Genomic DNA, 21,164 nt, shown 5'->3' with positions numbered 1-21,164 from the left:
CTACCCTTATATGTCTACCTTTGTATGTTAGGGCCCATTTATCCCTAGCTGCTTTCAGAATTCTCTCTTTATCCTTGTATTCTGCCAGTTTCACTATGATACGTCTTGCAGAAGATCGATTCAAGTTACGTCTGAAAGGAGTTCTCTATGCCTCTTGGATTTCAATGCCTGTTTCCTTCCCCAGATCAGGGAAGTTCTCAGCTATGATTTGTTCAAGTACACCATCAGCCCCTTTCTCTCTCTCTTCTTCTGGAATTCCTATGATACCAATAATGTTCTGTTTGATTGCATCACTTAGTTCTCTAATTCTCCCCTCATACTCCTGGAATTTTTTATCTCTCTTTTTCTCAGCCTCCTCTTTTTCCATAATTTTATCTTCTAATTCACGTATTTTCTCCTCTGCCTCTTCAATCTGTGCTATGGCTGCCTCCATTTTATTTTGCACCTCATTAATAGCATTTTTTAATCATCATGACTAATTTTTAGTTCCCTGATCTCTGTAGCAATAGATTCTCTGCTGTCCTCTATGCTTTTTTCAAGCCCAGCCATTAATTTTATGACTATTATTCTAAATTCTTGTTCAATTATATTGCTTAAATTGGTTTTGATCAATTCGTTAGCTGTCGCTACTCCCTGGAGTTTCTTTGAGGAGAATTCTTCTGTTTTGTCATTTTGGGTAGTGCCTGTGGTAACTTCAAACTGCAGGGTACTTCCTCTGTGCTATCCAGAGAAACTTGTGTTGGTGGGCAGGGTTGCAGTCAGACCTGATATCTGCCCCCAGATATTGCTGGTCCCACAGTCAGACTGGTGTGTACCTTATCTTCTCCTCTCCCAGGGGCAGGACTCACTGTGGAGTGGTATGGCCCCTGTCTGGGCTGCTTGCACACTGCCAGGCTTGTGGTGCTGCGTCGATGGGATCTGGCCAAGGGTGTATTAGATGGGGTCAATCCGCAAGGTGCTCAGGGTCAGGAGGGGCAGGCTTAGGTAGCTTTTTTGCTCTGAAGCACCAGGAGGGAGGCAGACCCGTCAGAGGGATGGATTCACAGAAGCACAGCGTTCTTGCACGGTGCAAGCAAGTTTGGTGACGGGAACTGGTTCCCTTTGGAATTTTGGCTGGGGGGTGGGAGAGGGAGATGACGCTTGCCAGTGCCTTTGTTCCCCTGCCGAGCTCTGTCCTTCCAGGGCTCAATAACTCTCCCTTCTGGCGTCCTCTCGCCCTCCCCGCTCTCCGAGAGCAGAGATGTTGACTTTTAAAATTCCAGATGTTAAGTCCTGCTGGCTGTCAGAACTTGCGCAGTCTGGCCCCTCCGCTTTTGCAAGCCAGACCTCGGGGGGCTCTGCCTTGCCGGGCAGGCTGCCCCTCCACCACCCCGGCTCCTTCCCACTAGTCTGTGGAGTGCACACCGCCTCTCCGCCCTTCCTACCCTCTTCCGTGAGCCTCTTGTCTACACTTGGCTCCAGAGAGTCCATTCTGCTAGTCTTCCAGTGGTTTTCTGGGTTATTTAAGCCAATGTGGGTGGAACCTAAGCGATCAGCAGGACAAGATGAGCCAGCATCCTCCCACACCGCCATCTTCCCCTGTACCCTCAGTTTGCTATGGTTCTTAATGACACCCGAAAGTTCGGCCAGTGTTTGTAAAACCTAACACTCAGTCTATATGATCCTTTATCCATGCATGAGCTGTCTCCAAGAAAATTTTCTGAAGAAGTCATCCATGAGATCACAACTTGCTGAAAAATTGACAAGTTGGTAACACTGTTGGTCTTTATAAACCCAATACATAGGTGGACTAAGTTTTGTCTTCTCTCATCTGTTGAGTGAACAATATACTTGTTTTAGTAAGTATTCAACCACGGAACCAATCACATGACTTTTTTGGTTTTCTTCTGGACTGGTGACAATATGAAGCCACACATAGGCTGGGTCTTCACAGCAGTGATTTTTTCACGCATTCAATTAACTTTAGATGAACTGAATTGTAAACAACCTATGTTAGTCTTAATATGTAAACAAGACTGTATCTTGCACTCACTGTCACAGACTACGTAAATCTACCAGGGAAGCTGGTCTAGTAAATGAAAGATCACCCAAGGATCAAATTTGTCATACATTGTTCATTAAGAATTTAAGAAAACATCATCCCTTCTAACTTTAAGGAAATACAGAGATTTCTTTTATTTACTTGTTCTCATGAATGCATGTTTATCTATTCGTATAACTTAAAATTAAAGAAGAAGAGGAAAAAAGTGGATAAAATTGAGTCAGATTTCTGTTTTGAGTGAGTTAAAAAAACAAAAGAAGAGAAATGACCTCATGTGATTAATGATGGAATCCTTTTGACTTGTAAATGTCTTTAACCTAAACAATTGTATTCACTAAAGCGTTACATTTTTTTAAAAAATACTGCTTACAAAACATGTCCTGATAAGTAAAAATTTGTTACCCAGTACCAGTATCTTTTTTTACTTTTGAGATGTTAAGATATATTTAAAATTTAGCAATTGTATGATACAAAATCAACACAAAAATCTGCTGTGTTTCTGTACACAAATAATGAACACTCTGAATAGGAAGGATATTAAGAAAACAATTCCAGGGGCGCCTGGGTGGCTCAGTCAGTTACGTGTCTGACTTCAGCTCAGGTCATGATCTCATGGTCCTTGGGTTCAAGCCCTGCGTCAGGCTCCGTGCTGACAGCTCAGAGCCTGGAGCCCGTTTCAGATTCTGTGTCTCCCTCTCTCTGCCCCTCTCCTGCTTGGGTTCTGTCTCTCATGCTCTCAAAAATAAGTAAACATAAAAAAAAACTTTTTTAAATAAAACAATTCCACCTGCAATATATCATCAAAAATAATAAAATACTTTGGAATAAACTTCACCAAGAAGACACAAATAAAGGGAAAGATGTCCTATGTTCATGGATTGGAAGACTTAATATTGCTTAGATATCAATACCAGGTAAAGTGATCTACAGATTTAATGCAATTCCTATTAAAATCTTTATGATTTTTTTTATAGAAATAGAAAAATCTATCTTAAAACTCATATTAAATCTCAAGAGACCCTGAATAGTCAAAACAATCCTGAAAAAGAACAAAGTTGGAGGTCTCACACTTTCTGATGTCAAAATTAACTACAAAGCTACAACAATCAAGAGTCTGGTCCTGGCATAAAGACACACTATAGACCAATGGAATATAATAGAGAAACCAGAAATAAATTCTTGCATACATAGGCAATTTTGACAAGAGTGCCAAATCTATTCTTTCAGAACAGTCCTTTCAACATAAGGTATTGTGAAAATTGTGTATCCACATGCAAAAGAATGAAGTTGGACTCTAACCTTATACCCTATACCAAATGAACTCCAAACGGATAAAAGACCTAAATGTAAGACTTAAAACTGTAAAACATTTAGGAGAAAACATAGTGAGAAATCTTCATGACAGTGGATTTGGCAATGATTTCTTGGGTATGTCTTTAAAAGCTCAGGCAAGGGGCCCCTGGGTGGCGCAGTCGGTTGAGTGTCCGACTTCAGCCAGGTCACGATCTCGCGGTCCGTGAGTTCGAGCCCCGCGTCAGGCTCTGGGCTGATGGCTCGGAGCCTGGAGCCTGTTTCCGATTCTGTGTCTCCCTCTCTCTCTGCCCCTCCCCCGTTCATGCTCTGTCTCTCTCTGTCCCAAAAATAAATAAAAACGTTAAAAAAAAATTTTTTTTAAAAAAAAGCTCAGGCAAGAAAACAAAAGAAAACAATAGATTAAATTTGGGTTTACCAACATGTAAAACTTTTATGCATCAAAGGACATTATAAACAGAGTGAAAAGGCAATCCACGGAATGGGAGGAAACATCTGTAAGTCATTTATCTGATAAGGGATTGATATACAGAATATATAAAGAACTCCTACAACTCACACTCACACAAAAATCTAAACAGAATGATCCAAAGACTTTAATATGCATCTCTCCAAAGAAAATATACCAATGCTCAATAAGCACATGAAAAGATGGTAAAGAACATCACTGAACATTCAGGAAATACAAACAAAAACAACAATGAGATACCACTTCACATCCATTAGGATTGTTATTTTCAAAATGACAGGCTATAACAAGTGTTGGTGATGATGCAGAGAAAGAGGGTGGGTAAAATGATGCAGCCACTATGGAAAACAAGTAATTGAAAATAGACACTCTATGATTCCACAACTCTATTTTGGGATATACACATAAAAGAATTGAAAGCAGGGACTTCAAGATATATTTGTATACCCATGTTCACAGCAGCATTATTCACAATAGCCAAAAGGTGAAAGCCACTCAATGTCTACTGATGGATAACTGAAAAAGCAAAGTGTTGTACAGACACAAATAGAATGTTATTCAGCATTAAAAAGGAAGGAAATCCTGACACATGCTGACACGGATCAACCTTGAGGACCTTATGCTAAGTAAAATCAAACAGTCACAAAAAGACAAATACTGTGTGATTCCACTTATATAAGGGTCCTAGGGTAGTCAAATTCAGAGAGACGGAAGGTAAAAAGGTGATTGCCAGAGAGTAGGGGTCGGGACAGTAGGGAGTTAGTGCTTCATGAGTATGGAGCTCCAGTTTGGGAAGATGAGAAAAGTTCTATAAATGGATAGTGGTGATGGACGCACAAGAATGTGAATATACTTAATGTCATTAAGCTCTACACCTCAAATGGTTAAAAGAGTAAATTTCTTGTTTTGTATCTTTTACCATAATAAACACCACACATGCACAAACACACACACACATACTCCAAGCTCTGTTTTGATTAACTCTAGCTTATTATTTAACACAATAAGCAACATTTAATTACATCCAAGAACGTAGGTGATAGGAAGAGGGTCATTCACTGCCTGGTAAGGATTCATTATCATCACTTTGCAGTGAGAAACATGTATTATGTTTAGATCTCAAAGTTCTGGAGCATAGATGTTATGGACTGAATGTTTTCTTTCCCTCAAAATTTGTATGTTGAAACCCTATGCCCCAGTGTGATGGTATTAGGAACTGGTGCCTTAGATGAGGTCATGGGAACAAAGCCATTTGGGATGAGTGCCCTTATTAGAGTCCTTTTTTTTAGAGTCTGAAGTGTGGCTTACTTTGAATTTCTTTGTGATTGTCAGCTATAACATGATGGAGGGAAGTCTAAATTTCTTTTCCTTAAAGCAACCTGGCTGTTTCCTGGCTATAACTGGTTGGGAAAGATTGCCTATCCGCAGAATGAGGTTTTCTCAACTACAAAATCTCAGGAGGGCTTGCTGGAGTTCTCCTTCCACAATGTTCTGGAGAATGAAAATTTTCTCTGGAGTATTTGCAGAAAAATCTCGTATCAATTCGTGCCTTTAACAGTCTCCTAAGACTTGATTCAATAAAAGTTGGTGTGTGGTTTCAACCTAATCTATCCTTCTGTCCATTGTATGTTTTCTCTTTTGTTTTTTTGAATTCATTTTCTTAGTCATTTCTTTGACAGCAATATAAAGGAGGAGGCTAGAAGTATGTTTTATTTTCTGGGCAGAAGACATGAACAGAGATTCTTCTAAAGAAGACATCAAGATGGCCAAGAGACACAGGAAAAGATCCTCAACATCACTGTCATCAGGGAAATGCAAATCAAAACCACAGTGAGGTATCACCTCACACCTGTCAGAATGGCCAAAATCAAAAACGCAAGAAACAACAAGTGTTGGTGATGGGAAGAAAAAGGAACCTTCATGCACTGTTGGTGGGAATGCAAACTGGTACAGTCACTATGGAAAAGAGTATGGAAGTTCCTCAAAAAACTAAAAATAGAATTACCATATGATCCAGTATCCCACTACTGGGTATTTATCCAAAGAACACCCCTGTGTTTATTGCAGCACTATAAACAATAGCCAAATTATGGAAGCAACTCATCGATTGATAGATGAATGGGTAAAGAAGAGGTGGAATATCACTGGATATCAATGGAATATCGCTCAGCCACAAAAAATAATGAAATCTTGCCATTTGCAATAACATGGATGGATCCTAGAGGGTATATGCTGATAGAAATAAATCAGAGACAAATACCACAGGATTTTACTCATATGTGGCATTTAAGAAACAAAACAAATGAACACAAAAAAGAAACAACCAAAAAAAAGACTCTTAAACAGAGAGAGCGAATGATGGTTACCCCGGGGGGAGGTGGGTGAGGGGATGGGGGAAATAGGTGGTGGGGATTAAGTGCACTTGTTGTAATGAATACTGGGTGATATACGGAACTGCTGAATCACCATATTGTACACCTGAAACTAATATAACACTGTATGCTAATTGTACTGAAATTTTAAAAAAATTCCAGGGGGTAAAAGCAGTGGCCAGAATATTGTCTTGAAATAAAATTCACAAGTTCTATAGGACAAAAATAAGAGAAGAGCATTCTATTTTAGCACCATATTTGATTATGAACAGTAACATCCTCAACACAGATTACTGTGTTGACTCAACGATACCTTAAAATTGGGAGATTGGTTCCCACGGACACAAATTCTGCTTTGAATGTAGGTCTTTTTAAATTAGTAGCTCTGTTCACAAAACAACTTAATACAGTAGTTGTAATTTTCCTCTGCAAGCAAGAAAGTAAGGACCACAGTCCTCCATGTATCTGGGATCACCAAAGTGAAGGTACCAGAGAGGAGGTCTATCTGAAGGTTATTATTATTTTTTTAATTCAGCATTAGATATTTTACTTAAATATTTAAATACAGGTATTATAGGCTTCTAATTTCCCAATCTAATCTTCCCAAGGGAATTTATGAAGCAGTTTGCATTGGAAAACAAATGAAAATTTCCTCTTGAAAATTGAGCTGTAGAGCAAAGACCTCATCGTTGTCACACATGATTCAGAGAGACAAAGATGTTACCTGCTTCTAACTTGTCTCTAACAATTCACTTCTTCATTTATTCCTTAGGGGGATGATTCAGGTAGACAAATTCTTAATTATATAGCTCAGGAAAGAGAGTCATTAGCCATCTTTAGTATTTTCCTAAGAAATGGATTACTTTGGAAGATGTGGGTGTGCACAGGTGCATGGTTTGAGAGACTAGCTAGAAGGAAAAAAAAATACAAGGAGCAGAAAAAGGCCAACATTTCTGGTAGTCACATTTTAAAAATTGCAGAGCTCAGCATTTATCAAAATTGGGTTTATTAATCATTTTCTCGGTAGAAAACACCTAAGTGAAGAGTTTGACTGATGTATAAAGGAAGAGAATAAAAGTCTTTCAAAATTGTTGGCAAGAATGATTCACACTTCTTGTTTTGGGGAAGAAATAATTGTGAATGTTAAATTATATTAATTTTGCTGCCTGACATGGTTTTTAAATGCTTGTCATTTTTCTCCCCCCAGAGAAAGAGTATTTTAAATGTCAGTTGCATTCACTGATTTCAAGTGCAATATTTGTTGAAAGCAAGTATGTATATCAAGGTTATTTTATATGTCTTTCAAACAAAATACCCCTTTCTATGGATGGATTTTGTTTAAAGGGCATGACACGTAGGTATTCTCAACCTTCAAAGAAACGATAGCTTAATAGTTTTCTTGGAGGGAGCAAGGACTCTTTTATCAGAACCAACTTGGTGATTATCGATTACTGACTAAAGTGCATTGGGCATAACTAGATTTCTCTGAGAAAGCACGACCCCATCAAAATCAATAAATTGGAGGATAAAGAATAATGAAGAGGAAATAGGATCAGTATCCTAAAAGTGTAGGTTCATTTTGGTTTAATATTTTAGTCATGTGATTAAGGAAAGATGAGAAGCCTCGCTAGAAAGGTGGCCGTTTTGTCAGTCAACTTATGTTCTTTTCACCCTTTGTGAAAACTATTATGAAGCTGTTAAATCTACTGAACTAAAATAAATGTAGAGAAGCCAATGGATGCTCATCGTCTGATGATCTATAATCCTGTTTATTGACTGGGTTTAATATGTAGATTTTATTTTTGTATGTTTGGGTATATATTATATATATGTATATGTGTGTGTGTGTGTGTGTGTGTATGTGTATAGTTTTAAAAAAAATTTTTTAATGTTTATCTATTTTTTTTGAGAGAGAGAGAAACAGAGTGTGAGCAGGGAAAGGGCAGAGAGAGAGGGAGACACAGAATCTGAAGCAGGCTCCAGGCTCTGAACTGTCAGCACAGAGCCCAATGCAGGGCCCGAACTCGTGATTTGTGAGATCATGATCTGAGTTGAAGTCGGATGCCTAACCGACTGAGCCACCCAGGTGCCGCACATGTATGTATGTATGCATGTGTGTGTGTGTGTGTGTGTGTGTGTGTGTGTATACACACACACATACATACATATACACACATATATACATATGTATATCACATACATATGTATATATCATATACATGTATGTATGTATGCATGTATATATACATATATATACACATATATTTAAAGGTTATTTATTTATTTTGAGACAGACAGAGACAGTGTGAATGGGGGAGGGGCAGAGAGAGGGAGAGAGCGAATCCTAAGCAGGCTCTGTGCTCCCAACACAGGGGCCCAATATGGGGTTCAAACCCATGAAACCATGAGGTCACGACCTGAATGGAAACCAAGTGTCCCACGCTTAATGGATTGAGCCACCCTGGCACCCCTTGGTATATTTTAAAAGCAGAGGATCTTGGGATAGCTGACTGGCTCAGTCGGTAGAGCACGCGACTCTTAATTTGGGGATGGTGAGTTTGAGGCCCACACTGGGCATGGAGCCTATTTTAAAATTTTTTTCTTTCTTAAAGTAGAGGATCTTAAGTTCAAAGGAGTCTTTGCCCTACCTTTCACATCTGGAAATTTGAAAATGTTCCAGGCAAAATCTGGCAGCCATATTGCTTCAAGGAGACATTCACAGAAGTGGGTAGACACGCAAAGTGCTCTAAGTGACTGCTCTTCAGTCTTGGTGTTTCCTCCCCCATGGTTACGTAAGTGAAATCAAGATTGAAGGAACATGAGTAATAATCTTGAACAGTAAGAGAAATTTGAAAAGAGCATCCCCTCAGGGTGCCTGGGTGCCTCAGTCAGTCAAGCATCTGACTCTTGAATTTGGCTCCGGTCATGATCCCAGGGCCGTGGGATGGAGCCCCATCAGGCTCTGTGCTGAGTGTGTAGCCTGCTTAAGAGTCTCTCTCTCTCTCTCTCTCTCTCTCTCTCAAGAAAAATAAAGAGAAAGAGAAAAGAAAAGAAAAGAAAAGAAAAGAAAAAAGAAAAAGAGCAGCTGCTCAAACAAACAAGCAAAAAGTGCAGAGGGGAGGGAAAGAGATCCAGAGAACTGTATAGTTAGGGAGATATGTAGCCAAGAGGGCTAGAGATAAGGTCTCCACTCGACTGGTTGGTCTTGATGCGCATGGAGGGGGCACCTGAGTTTGGTTTCATTTTGTTTGGGTATGAACTGGTGAATTCAGGGCTCCCTTCTCTACTACCTACCTCTAGGAGCTACAGCTTGGATATGAACGTATCGGTTCCTGGGCAGTTGTCCAGTTCTGCCAGTTCCAGGGACATCTCTCGTTACATCTGTGGTGATAGCCCCTTGGGGTTTCCATGGGCTTGTTGTTATGGAAACAGTTTTGCAGGATCTAAAACTTTAGGGAAAAAAAATGCTTCAAGGTCTGAAACCGGTTTCATATCCAAAATAAACCTTTCCTTGCCATGGTGTCTTATGTTCTCTAAAATGAGTTAATTTATGATTTACATAATAAGTCCTATTTATTAAAAGAAAGTCTCTCTTATCCAAACGGCTAAAAAAAAAAAAAAAAAGAATACTTCTGGGCTTGTCTTTTCCTTCTATTTGAGAAAATCTGTAAACTTTAGAGAAGGTGAATATGAGAAATCCTCTAGACCTTTTTAGTTCTGAGAATTTTCTTAGAAGGAACTCTCAGTTCCCAAGCAGAACAAGAGAGTCCTACGTTGCTGCCTCTGTTGTCAAGAACATCTCAACCAAGGTTAGTGGCACAGGGATATATTAGTTTTCTCTGGCTGCTGTTAACAAATTACCACTAATCCGGTGATTTAAAATGATACAAGTTTATTATCTCACAGTTGTATGGGTCAGAAATCTGACACAGGTCTCATGGGGCTAAAATCAAGGTGTTGGTTCCTTCTGGAGGCTCCAGGGGAGAATCTGTTACCTTGTCTTTTCCAACTTCCAGAGGCAACTGGTATTCCTCATTCCTTGGCTCCTGGCCCCCCTCCTCCAACTCCACACCCGGCAGCTCCAAATCTTTCTGACCCTCCTTCCCCCATCACCGCTCTGTCTGACTATAGCTGGGGAAGGTTTCCTACTTTTAAGGACTCATGTGATTAAAATGTGACCACCCAGATCATCCAGGATAATCTCCCTGTCTCAAAGTCCTAAGCCTTAATCACATCTGCAAAGTCTCTTTTGACATGTAAGATAACATATTCACAGGTACCCTAGAATAGGACAAGTATATCTTAGGGAGGAGGGCATTATATGTATAGAGGACAAATCTCATGAAATCTTTGTAGCAAACATGGAAGTACCAAAAAAAAAAAAAAAACCCAAAAAAACAAAAAAACAAAACAGAAAACAAAACAAACAACAACAACAACACAAATCAGTCGATCTGGTTATAAATACACTTTGGATAAAGTGAGTAAAGAAGATAAATGGACACTAACCTATTAATCCCAGGGATTGCTGACTACATCAGACATTTCTGTTATGTGACACTTCAAATACTCTGTCAAGACCCCACCACTTCCTTTCTATAGCCAGGAGAAGACAAAAGGATGAAAAGAAATATCCTGTGCAAACAGTAAGCAGAAAAGCAGATGTGACTTTATTAACATCAGACAAAGGAGGCTGCAAGACAAAGTTTTATCAGAGGTAAAGAGAGGGAACTTTCAGCCTGATAAAAATATCAATTCCATCAGGAAGACAGGACAAACCTAAATACACATGCATGTAATAACAGAGCTTCAAATGCATAAAGCCAAACTGATAAAACCAAGAAAGAAATAGGCAGACCCACATACCTAAGTCTATATTTTTAATGCCACTCCCTCATAATTAACACAAGTAGAGAAAAACAAATCAGTATGGAATTTGAAAACATGAATAAAACCATCAACCAGCCTGACTTAACCGACATTCACAGAACTCTAATACCCAACAGCTGCCATACTTGTGTACTTTCCAAATGCATGTGAGGGCATTTACCAGGATAGACCACTGGGCCATACAAAAAACCTCAAAATATTTCAGAGAACTAAAATAATATAGAGTATATCTGACAATGAAGGAATTAAGTTAAAATCAATAACCAAAAGCTACTTTTACAAGTTACAGATATTGAGAAACCGGGCACCATACTTCTATATAACATGTGCCAAATAAGAAAAAAGTTATGTGAGAAATTGAAAGACATTTCAAGGTGATCAGTATTGAAAACACCACATATGAAAATATATGGGATCCAGCAAAGCAGTGCTTAGAGGAAAATGCATAGCTTTAAATGCTTAGATCTTCTAATCTAAGAGAAGAAAAGATTTAAAATCAACGATATATCATCCCATCTCACAAAGGAAGAAAATAAACAGAAAATTAATGCAAAGTGAATAGAAGGAAGGAAATCTTAGAGATAGCAGAGAGAAAATCAGGAGGCAATGGTAGACCATCACTGCTGGCTCTTCCATTGGGAGAATTTGTACTAGCGTTATGGCTACACAATGGAGGAACCCAGGCACATAGCCAGAAACTAGGAGTTTCCTGAAGCATCTCTTGATGCTTCCACGCCTGATGACGATGGTGAACGGGCAACCACAGGAAGCATGACCCAACTAGGATAAAGTAGACCCGTCAGTGAAGATCTGGGCTGCCCTACCAGGAAAGAAATCTGGATCAGCCCAAGCGCTGCCTGAAGGTAAGGAGAACCAAGGTTGGGTGCTAGAAGACAGAGATGGTTGAATATCAAATAATTGCCACAAGACCAATGGGCGGGTGTCTGGGTGGTTCAGCCGGTTTAGCAACAAACTCTTGATTTTGGCTCCGGTCACGATCTCATGGTTCATGAGATTGAGCCCCACGTGGGGCTGTGTGCTGACAGCACAGAGCCTGCCTGGGAGTCTCTCTCTCCCTCTCTCTCCCTGCCTCCCAAACCGCACCCCCTCCCCTGCCCCATTCACGTTCTGTCTCTCAAAATAAATACAAAAACATTAAAAAAAAAAAAAAGACCAATAGGGTTTGAAGCTTATTCCACTCTCTTGTATTCTCTATGGAGTTTTTGGCTGGCCTCCAACCCTGAAGGGACTTCTCATATTCTCTCATCTCTGGTGCTCAGCCACTGCTGCAGAGACCATTTCCAAGGAGGTGTTAGCAAGTTTTGCAGAGAAGCTTCGCTTTAGTCCACACTGCATTTCTCTTTCTCCTGACCTGGGCTTCTCTAGTGTTTTGGCCTGAGACCATCGTGGGAACTTCCCAGGTGCTCAAGCATGCATAGCCTGAAAGGGGTGTGTGTTGGGGGGGGGGTATATTTGTGGGTCTAGCTTTGAACAACGGGGACAGGAGTCCCCACAGAAGGTCCGCGGTGGTGGGTCCCCATAGTGGTGGTCACGTTAACAAAAACACATCGGTGTATTGACTTTTTGTCATATTCTGCTTCACTCCACCTGCCCTTCATTCCTCTCCTGGGTTCACCTCCCAGGAGGTGAACAGCCATCACACACATATGCGTCTTCAGTCTCTGCTTGGGGCAAACTCAGCCTAGCACACTGATCTTTCTAAAGGAGCATGAATTTCCTCTGGCCGCCCAGGCCCGCATTCATTCTTAAATTTCTTTAGAAACCATTCAATGCCACCAAGAGTTAGTGTGCTTGGATGAGGCAATCCCACTTTGGAGAATTTAGGCTGGCAGATTTCCCTAGTGAAGAATTTCTGCTTTGCTGACTTCATTGCTAATGGCCCCATTTTTGCCCCTAGTTCTTTTTCTTCTGGGATTTGAAAGAACACGCCCAATTTCTTTGAAACAAACAAGCAAGGCAAAAATGTAGCTAATCTTTCCACATTAGCCCAACTGAGAAGGTGCCTGGTAAATTTCCAGCGTTTAGTAAATAACCAGTGTATGGACGGATTCCTGCCCCCTTCCCTCCCACCGCCCTTACCCTTTACTTACTGTCGTTTTTTTTCTTTCCTGTTTGACACAGTCTTGAAAACTTGTTTTCTTCCCTTTAAATGACAAAAGACTATTTTCTCTGGCACAGGCCCAGCTCACAGAAACAGTTAAAGTTGCTGCTATGTGAAAGAGTCCTATTTGTTTAGAAGTTACTCAAAAGGCCGTGAGAGCAGGCGACCTGGATTATAGCAAGTCGCCCCAGGAAACTCCAGAGTATTTTCTTTGCTGTCTTTTTGCCAGGATGCCGGTTTTCCCTTGGCCGATAGTAATTTGCAACAAGGTCAAGATTCATTCTAGTTGGAATCTCATAGGATATCTGCCACATTTCTTACAAGCAATCACCTAACCTTGCAAGACCAGGAGGAGAAACCCTAAGGGGAAATGATGTACCCAGCTTAGGGTTCTACGGGACAAATGGTTCTTGATAATGTCCTCAGGTCCATTTTGGGAGATCAGACTCACGAACAAAGGGAAAGCATTAACTAGATAGATAGATTAACTAGATACGTATCCATCAGAGTTGAAGAGAGGTACAGACTTGAAAAAAAAAAAAGCAAACCGGAATAACTAAATAATACAGCAACTGCCCCCAACTCAGTCATAAAGGGAAAGGAAGTTAGAAGCAGAAAACTGACCGTCAGGAGATCCAAGAGTGAATTTCAGGACTGATATACAGGCATTTTACACAAAAAGTAGCTCACAACATTCAATGATGAGTGACAGTGTGCTTTTGAAGTCATCACTCAAGGCTAGCAACCCAGACTTCTCGAACTGGAAGGATCATGAGATTCTGTCATACCGACCACGGCTTGAGGATTGGGGTTCGGAAGAGGTGGGTTGAACTTGCCCCACAAGTCTGTCTTCATCATCAAGATTAGGAAATTCCCTGAGTATCGTAAATTACATGTAAGAACGTTTCTAAACACGGAAATACCCTTTGGTGTTGACCTCATCTCTCTGAATCTCATAAGAATTAAGAAAAACAACCAAAAAGTCAAATGTATTTAGACTGGGGTTTAAAATGGCTGTGTTCACTTGAAGAGTCCCCTTATCGAATTCTTCAAGATCGTTCGTTTTACTTTTCTGCTCCAGGATACAGGCCATCACATAATTTTGCTTCCATTTGGATTGGCTTTGTATTGGTTTTCACTCTTAAGTATTTCTTTTACTCATGTATGTCATTTTTATTTGCATTATTCCAACACATAAGAAAGGAGAGGTTCATTTTTTTGTTTTGTTTTGTTTTTAAGTAGGCTTCATACTCGTTGCAAAGCCCAACGCGGGGCCTGAACTCACAACCCTGAGATCAAGACCTGAGCTGAGATCAAGAGTTGGATGCTCAACTGATTGAGCCACCCAGGTGCCCCAAGAAGGGATAGTATTATCCACCTTAATACATTTAAGTCATAAAAAGTCCAGTAGAGGGTGACCTTAAAAAGTCTGGTTTATTTTGGAGTTTCCAGAAGCAAAACAGGGTGAAATTTCCAGCTGTAATTCCTTTATCAGATTTCTGAGGATGAAAAGTGATGAGTGAGTCACCGTTAGCATTAGCGAGGCCCTCTCGAAGAAATGTATGTTGCAATGTTAGAGACTCAACACTATAACCTTTCTCATTTCACCAGTGTGATAGCCCTTCAGCAATTAAAACTTAAGTCATTATTTTTAAAAATTACCATTGGTTGGACACCTGGGTGGTTCAGGTGGTTGAGCACCTACTCTTGATTTCAGTTCAGGTCATGATCTCAGGGTCATGGGATTGAGCCTCAAGTTGGACTTCAGGTTGGGCATGGAACCTGCTTAAGACTCTCTCCCTCTGTCTCCCCTCTCCCTCACTCATGTGCTCTCTCTCTCTCTCTCTCTCTCTCTCTAAAAAACAAAACAACCCAAACTATAGTTGGTTAATTAAACCAAACAGCTCATTAATTAATGACAAATTCGGACGAACTGTTTTCCAATGTATAAACAAAATAGCCAGCTGTTTCACAGAACTTTCCATTTATCAGCTAGAAGGACAGGCCTCATACAGAGATGCAAAGCTAGAGCAGGATGAACTGATGATCACTTTTTGGCAATTTTAAAGGTTTCGTTCATTCCACTTAAATTCACTAAAAGGATGTCAATATTTTCTGTATCTCAAATTATGTTTCCTCTGTCTACAATTTACTTTCTTGGATTACACAGACTCTTTCCTTAGCCTTTTATATATTTTTTTTCAACGTTTATTTATTTTTGGGACAGAGAGAGACAGAGCATGAACGGGGGAGGGGCAGAGAGAGAGGGAGACACAGAATCCAAAACAGGCTCCAGGCTCTGAGCCATCAGCCCAGAGCCTGACGCGGGGCTCGAACTCCCGGACCGAGAGATCGTGACCTGGCTGAAGTCGGACGCTTAACCGACTGCGCCACCCAGGCGCCCCTAGCCTTTTATATTTTTAAACATATCCTTCTTCCCCTCTCCCCATCTATCCTTCCATTTTATGGCTTTGTCTCTGTTTTACATTTTCAGAGTTTAGACAAACAAAATAGAAAAGTCACAATTCTTACCATTTCCACCAAGGATAAATATAAGAACATCCCCGCAGTAACTGTTAAGATCCAGTTCTGCACACATGGATCAGCTGATACGGAGAGACCAACGTATAGTCCTATGAAGGCAGTTAGCGCGCTTATAAAATTCATAAGGATGGCAATCTTAATGGGAAGTCCAGAGCTTAAGAGCACAGCAAAGTCTCCTGAAATTTAACGGCACAAGAAAATATAATCATTATTTAACTTAGGATGCCTCTGGTAGAGGAATGTGCTATTAGGTTGTTCCAAATTGCAGCAACTGGGACCGATTTTACAAGTAAAGTTGACTGACCAGTTTAACAAAGCCCTTGCCTGTAGTTCCCTGGGATTCGTAGCCTTCTCATTACACTATTAGGAAGTCACATTTCCAGAGCTGTCTTCCTTTTCTGTTCCTGAAGATCGCATATACCAAGAGAACTGTGACATATTCTTCAGTTCCCAATGCCCTGTGACATTTTCAACTTAGATAAATGCAGAATAAAGCACTTGCTGTTCCAGGGTTTTTAAACCTTTTTGCCTGGAAACTTGCCAGGCTAAATCACGTTATGTCGGCTTTTCTTATTTGCTTATGTAAGAACTGCTATGGAGAGAAAACTGCTTAATAGGAGATTTAAAAATCATTGCCAAAGTTGGTTAGGAAAACAAATTTTTCCTTTAGAAAATGTTTTACTGCCTTGATGACTATAGAAACATGACCTTATTCTCTCCACACCTTTCCTCTCAACGAAGAACCACCTTTAAAAAAAATTTTTTTTTTAACGTTTATTTATTATTGAGAGACACAGAGCATGAGCAAAGGAGGGGCCGAGAGATGGAGAGACACAGAATCTGAAACAGGCTCCAGGCTCTGAGCGGTCAGCACAGAGCCCGACGCGGGGCTCGAACCCACAGACCGTGAGATCATGACCTGAGCCGAAGTTGGACGCTTAACTGACTGAGCCACCCAGGCGCCCCAGAAGAATCACCTTTTAATCTGAGAGCCTCTAGTTCTTAGTTTGAGAGATAGGGAAGAGGCTGAAAATTCAGTAAGTAGTCTGGGGACTCAGTTTCTTAGTTCCACGGCATAACTGGTCCTATGAACGGGTCTTAAACCGTCGTTGCTGGCCTGCCACAGACTGTCTGACTCCTCTGTGGTTTTATTATAATAGTGAGTGGGGCCCCTGGGGGGCTCAGTCGGTTAAGCATCTGACTTCAGCTCAGGTCATGATCTCCCGGTTCTTAGGCTCGAGCCCCCTGTTGCCTCTGTGCTGACAACTCAGAACCTCGAGCCTGCTTCAGATTGTGCGTCTCTCTCTCTCTCTCTGCCCCTCCCTCACTCGCACCCTGTCTCTCTCTCAAAAATAAACCACCACTAAAAAAATAGCAGTGAAAAGCGGGACCATGCTATATGGCACCCGGACCAGGGACATTTTAGTGGATTCAGGAAGGGCCTTGGATAAACTGCTCTAAGAAGGACCGGTGACAGAATTATGGGCAGTGGACACTGAACACCAGAGGTCCCGGTGGCCCAAGGGGACAATGTAGACCCAGAAATGGGGGCAGTGAGACAGGCAAGAGCCCCCTCTCTAGGGCACATGTGTGCCGGGGTCAGCCTCTGCTCTTTCTGGGCCTGTTTCTGAAACCTCTATTCTGTCTCTTCTCGCTTCCTGGGAGGCAGAATTTGAATTACGGGGCTGTTAAGATTATCCAGAAAAAGAGCCTCATGTGCCTCTGCCACCATACGCCTGTCATTTCAATTTTATGCTTGGCCTTAGACATTTTATATAAATCAAGTTGATGAAACCACGGTTTGGCCTTAATTTAAATGTTATTTTATCTCATTGGCCTGTTTGCTGACATAATGGGTAAAGTTCCCCTCGTAATGTTTTTCCCACATTTAATACGCAGATTTTAAAGCCTTTGCCAAGGCCTTTAACGGCGAGGTTTCTCTGAGTGACTTTCTCCCATATAGAACTCTCCAGAATCCAAAAAGAGTGACTTATGACCCTGGGAAACATCATAAAGAGTCTAGCTGAATTTTCTCCCAAGGTACAGCATTTTTTTTTTTTTCGAGTTGTGCTATTCTTACCGTTTAAATAGATTGTGAACAGAAAGTATTCATCTTTCAACGGTGTGCTGGAAAAAGACACCTCCAGGCCATAGCTAGAAATAACACTACGGCGTTCTCAACAAGCAGGAAACAGGGCCCCTACTATGTGACTTACCCATTTCATGTGGAATTTCATGACACAAGATGGCGAGTGTTGTGGTGGCTCCCGACTCAGATGATGATGAGAAGGCAGCTCCTATCACGAGGCCATCTGCAAAATTATGCAGGCTGTCCCCAACCAGTATCATGATTGCTAACAAGCTAATGGTTTTGCCTAAAGGACCAAACAAAGGTGTGAGAAAGCATTCACAGGGCACTAGATATTTCATGGAACCCTTCACACACGACCACCTTTCCCTTCCATCCTGTCGTTCTCAGTACATGTGCTGTCGAAGCGAGCACAACCCTTGGCATTCTTGGACTGCCTCAAATTAAGCGGCCCCACTTTCTTTCCGCGTTCCAAATAAGTCAGGACTGGAGATGCCAATCTGGTAAGGGACACATTTGGCTGCGTGGCCATTGTTTTTCTAACAGATCTGACAAGTCATGAGATAAATTAGGCCCTGGCATTCACTATTCTCTCACCTTGTTCAGCTAACCCCAAAGAAAAAGAAAAAGAAAAATGTTGCTATAACCTTCCCAAATCCCACCAATGACCTTTCCATGTGCGTCTTCTGCAAAGCACTTTAAAATAATTTAAGACCCTCCTTGCAGAATGTCATTAAAATGGAGGCTGTTTTCCAAAACTATCTCCTCTGGGTCAGACTGTTCCTGGCGCCTATCTGCTGGAGCGCACTTTTGCCATTTTCTGCTCCTTGTTCGCCTTTCTGGTTGGCGCTCACGACCGTCCCAAGTTCTCTGGTTCACTTTCCAGCTCTGTGACCATGACAGAACCACTATCAACTCGGCTGGCCCCCAAATTAGCTTTGGAACAATTGGCTAATGTTCTTGTCTTTCCGGAAAGTAACTTTCAGTACTCGACCAGCTGGACATTGAACAAAATAAAGAGAAGCTGCTTTCATGGGATTGTGTTACATAATACACATTATCTGATTAGTAGAGAGTCAATGAAATAATTAATGAAATATTTTGGATCATAATTGGGTTCAAGTTTCTAATGGACAGAATTCTTTTTTTCAAAAACCTAAAATTGCATATTAGTACAGCCCCGTCATGAAATGGAACAGCTAATAAATTCAAAAAATACTGGGGGAATAATACTTATTCTGACGGTAAGCCATGTAGGCATACCTTTTGAGAAGAAGGGCCATTCAAATCAATTTCCATGGTCTAAAATTTCACTAATTACTCAGTGACTCTCCACTGCATGCCTAGAGTAAGAAGTAGGTGTTGTTGCTGTTAGAACCAAACGCGATATTCTAACAATTGTACCCTCAGTAAACAGAGAGGTTATCTCCTGGTTTCTGTTATGTGGTCTTAGACTACGGGGCCACCGTAGTATACTATGGTTTTCTATTTTGGTTGGGGAATACAGCTTGACTCACTCATTCCACATCCCACACCGTAAGATAAGTAACTTCAGTCAAGTAATCGGCAGATGTAGTCCAGACTATTGGGCAGGAAACGGACTATGGACTGCTGTGCAAAGATGTCTCGCGCATTTCACTTGCAAAAATCCTGCTTTATCTATGGCTATCACTGTTGGACTAACTTGTATCCTTCTTGTGGTTGACTAATTCATTCTATTCTCTGTTAAAAATGAGGAGATTTTAGGCAACTGTCATGAAAACAGAATAAATATCAAATTATTGAATTCAGGGAGTTCTTACTGGCATGGCCTAGAAGCTCTCAAAATTTAATAATCCTACCAGGTTTGTTGCTGTTCCTGCCAATTTTCAGAAATAAAGCTCTTCCTTGTGAAAATAAAATAATTCAAAGCAATACATTTGGCAACATCACAGCACGCAAATAAATTGTGATTTCCAAGTGCTTATATGTAGCTTTGATATGAGTGGCATATACTCAAATGGAAATTTTTTTACTCAGTTTATACTCTGCTAAGAAACAGTGTGGCCTATTTTTGTTGTCTATTATTTTATTTTCTCTGATTATGGGTTTCTAAATGTCAGATCATGGACATGTAATAAACCACAAGGCAAACAGACATATTTGCATGTAAGCCCCAAGGAACACAATGGTACACATTGTGTAAGGCAACTTAAATATTATTCAGAGGGAGATAAGACAAGCCTTCACTGGTAATCTAATGTACTTATTACAGAATTATCAATAATATTTTATCTTGGCTTATGTAGCTGGCAGTCCTATTCATTTCTACATTTCTAACTTATCAGAGGTTTTCCATGGTGAGACGTGGGCCGGACCTTGTATCATGTTGCTTTTTGTTTATTTAAATCAGACTGTGGGTAGGATTTTCACATCCTGTCTTTTGAAACACAAGCTGAGTCCCACCAATGAGGTAATGTGAAACAAGTAATCAAATATTTGAAGCTAATTCAATATGTCCCTGGCAAAAGGGCAGTGGAGTAATCAAATTTGGATTTGTTCACTGTTCATTCTGAAAGCCAAGCCTGATATGTGAAGTGGAAAGAAAGATATGAGGCCTCCAAAATACTCGAATCGGACCATCATTACTCCTTCATCTAGCATATGTCACCCCACTCCTAAGTTGCCTGGGCGTTTCCTTCTTTCCTCTTCCTTTCCTTCCAAAACAATAAATGAGGGGCACCTGGGTGGCTCAGTCGGTTAAGCACCCGACTTTGGCTTGGGTCACGATCTCACAGTTCGTGACTTGGAGCCCCCCGTCGGGCTCCGTGCTGACAGTTCGGAGCCTGGAGCCTGCAGCCTGCTTCCGATTCTGTGTCTCCCTCTGTCTCTGCCTCAGCTTGTGCTCTCTCTCCCTCTCAAAAATAAACATAAGAAAATTAAAAAAAATAATAGATGAAGAAATGTCTATTGCATCCCTACTAGTTGCCTGGCATTCTAAAATCTCTCCTGGAACTAAAGATTTAGAAGGAAAAAGATTAGTAGCAATGTTCCGAAAGCAGAATTGGCCAGACCACGTGATTACGTATTTTGAATCAAAGAAATAAATTACCGAGGTTAACATATGTAACACGTTTAAAATAGTGATCGTCGCAATTGTGTTTGTTGTTTTAGTATTTACATCCCCAACCACATTGCAAACCAGGGATAAAGACCATTCTTATTTTATTCTCCAGTGTGTGCACAGTGCCTGAAACATGGTACATGTTCAAACATTTCTTGAATGAATGAAAGAGCGTGAGAAAAGACATCGAGGCATGCACGCATGAATGGCCATATAGAAACCG

The 21,164-nt window shown here is 40.8% G+C and overlaps 1 protein-coding gene across 3 annotated transcripts in view; it reads right to left on the bottom strand.

The window, feature by feature from the left end:
• The window catches only part of SLC39A12 (solute carrier family 39 member 12), an 84,335-nt gene that overhangs the window by 18,151 nt on the left and 45,020 nt on the right, over positions 1-21,164 (bottom strand). For all 3 annotated transcript variants that reach the window (XM_047867682.1, XM_047867683.1, XM_047867684.1), the window contains 2 exons: positions 17,966-18,124; positions 15,738-15,925 (listed from right to left, as the gene is read on the bottom strand). In XM_047867682.1, the coding sequence (XP_047723638.1) occupies positions 15,738-15,925; positions 17,966-18,124 (347 nt within the window). The remainder of the gene's footprint in view (positions 1-15,737; positions 15,926-17,965; positions 18,125-21,164) is intronic.

This window comes from Prionailurus viverrinus, chromosome B4, assembly GCF_022837055.1.
Source record: "Prionailurus viverrinus isolate Anna chromosome B4, UM_Priviv_1.0, whole genome shotgun sequence".
Taxonomy (NCBI): Eukaryota; Metazoa; Chordata; class Mammalia; order Carnivora; family Felidae; genus Prionailurus; species Prionailurus viverrinus.
This window is presented reverse-complemented; position numbering and strand designations above follow the sequence as displayed.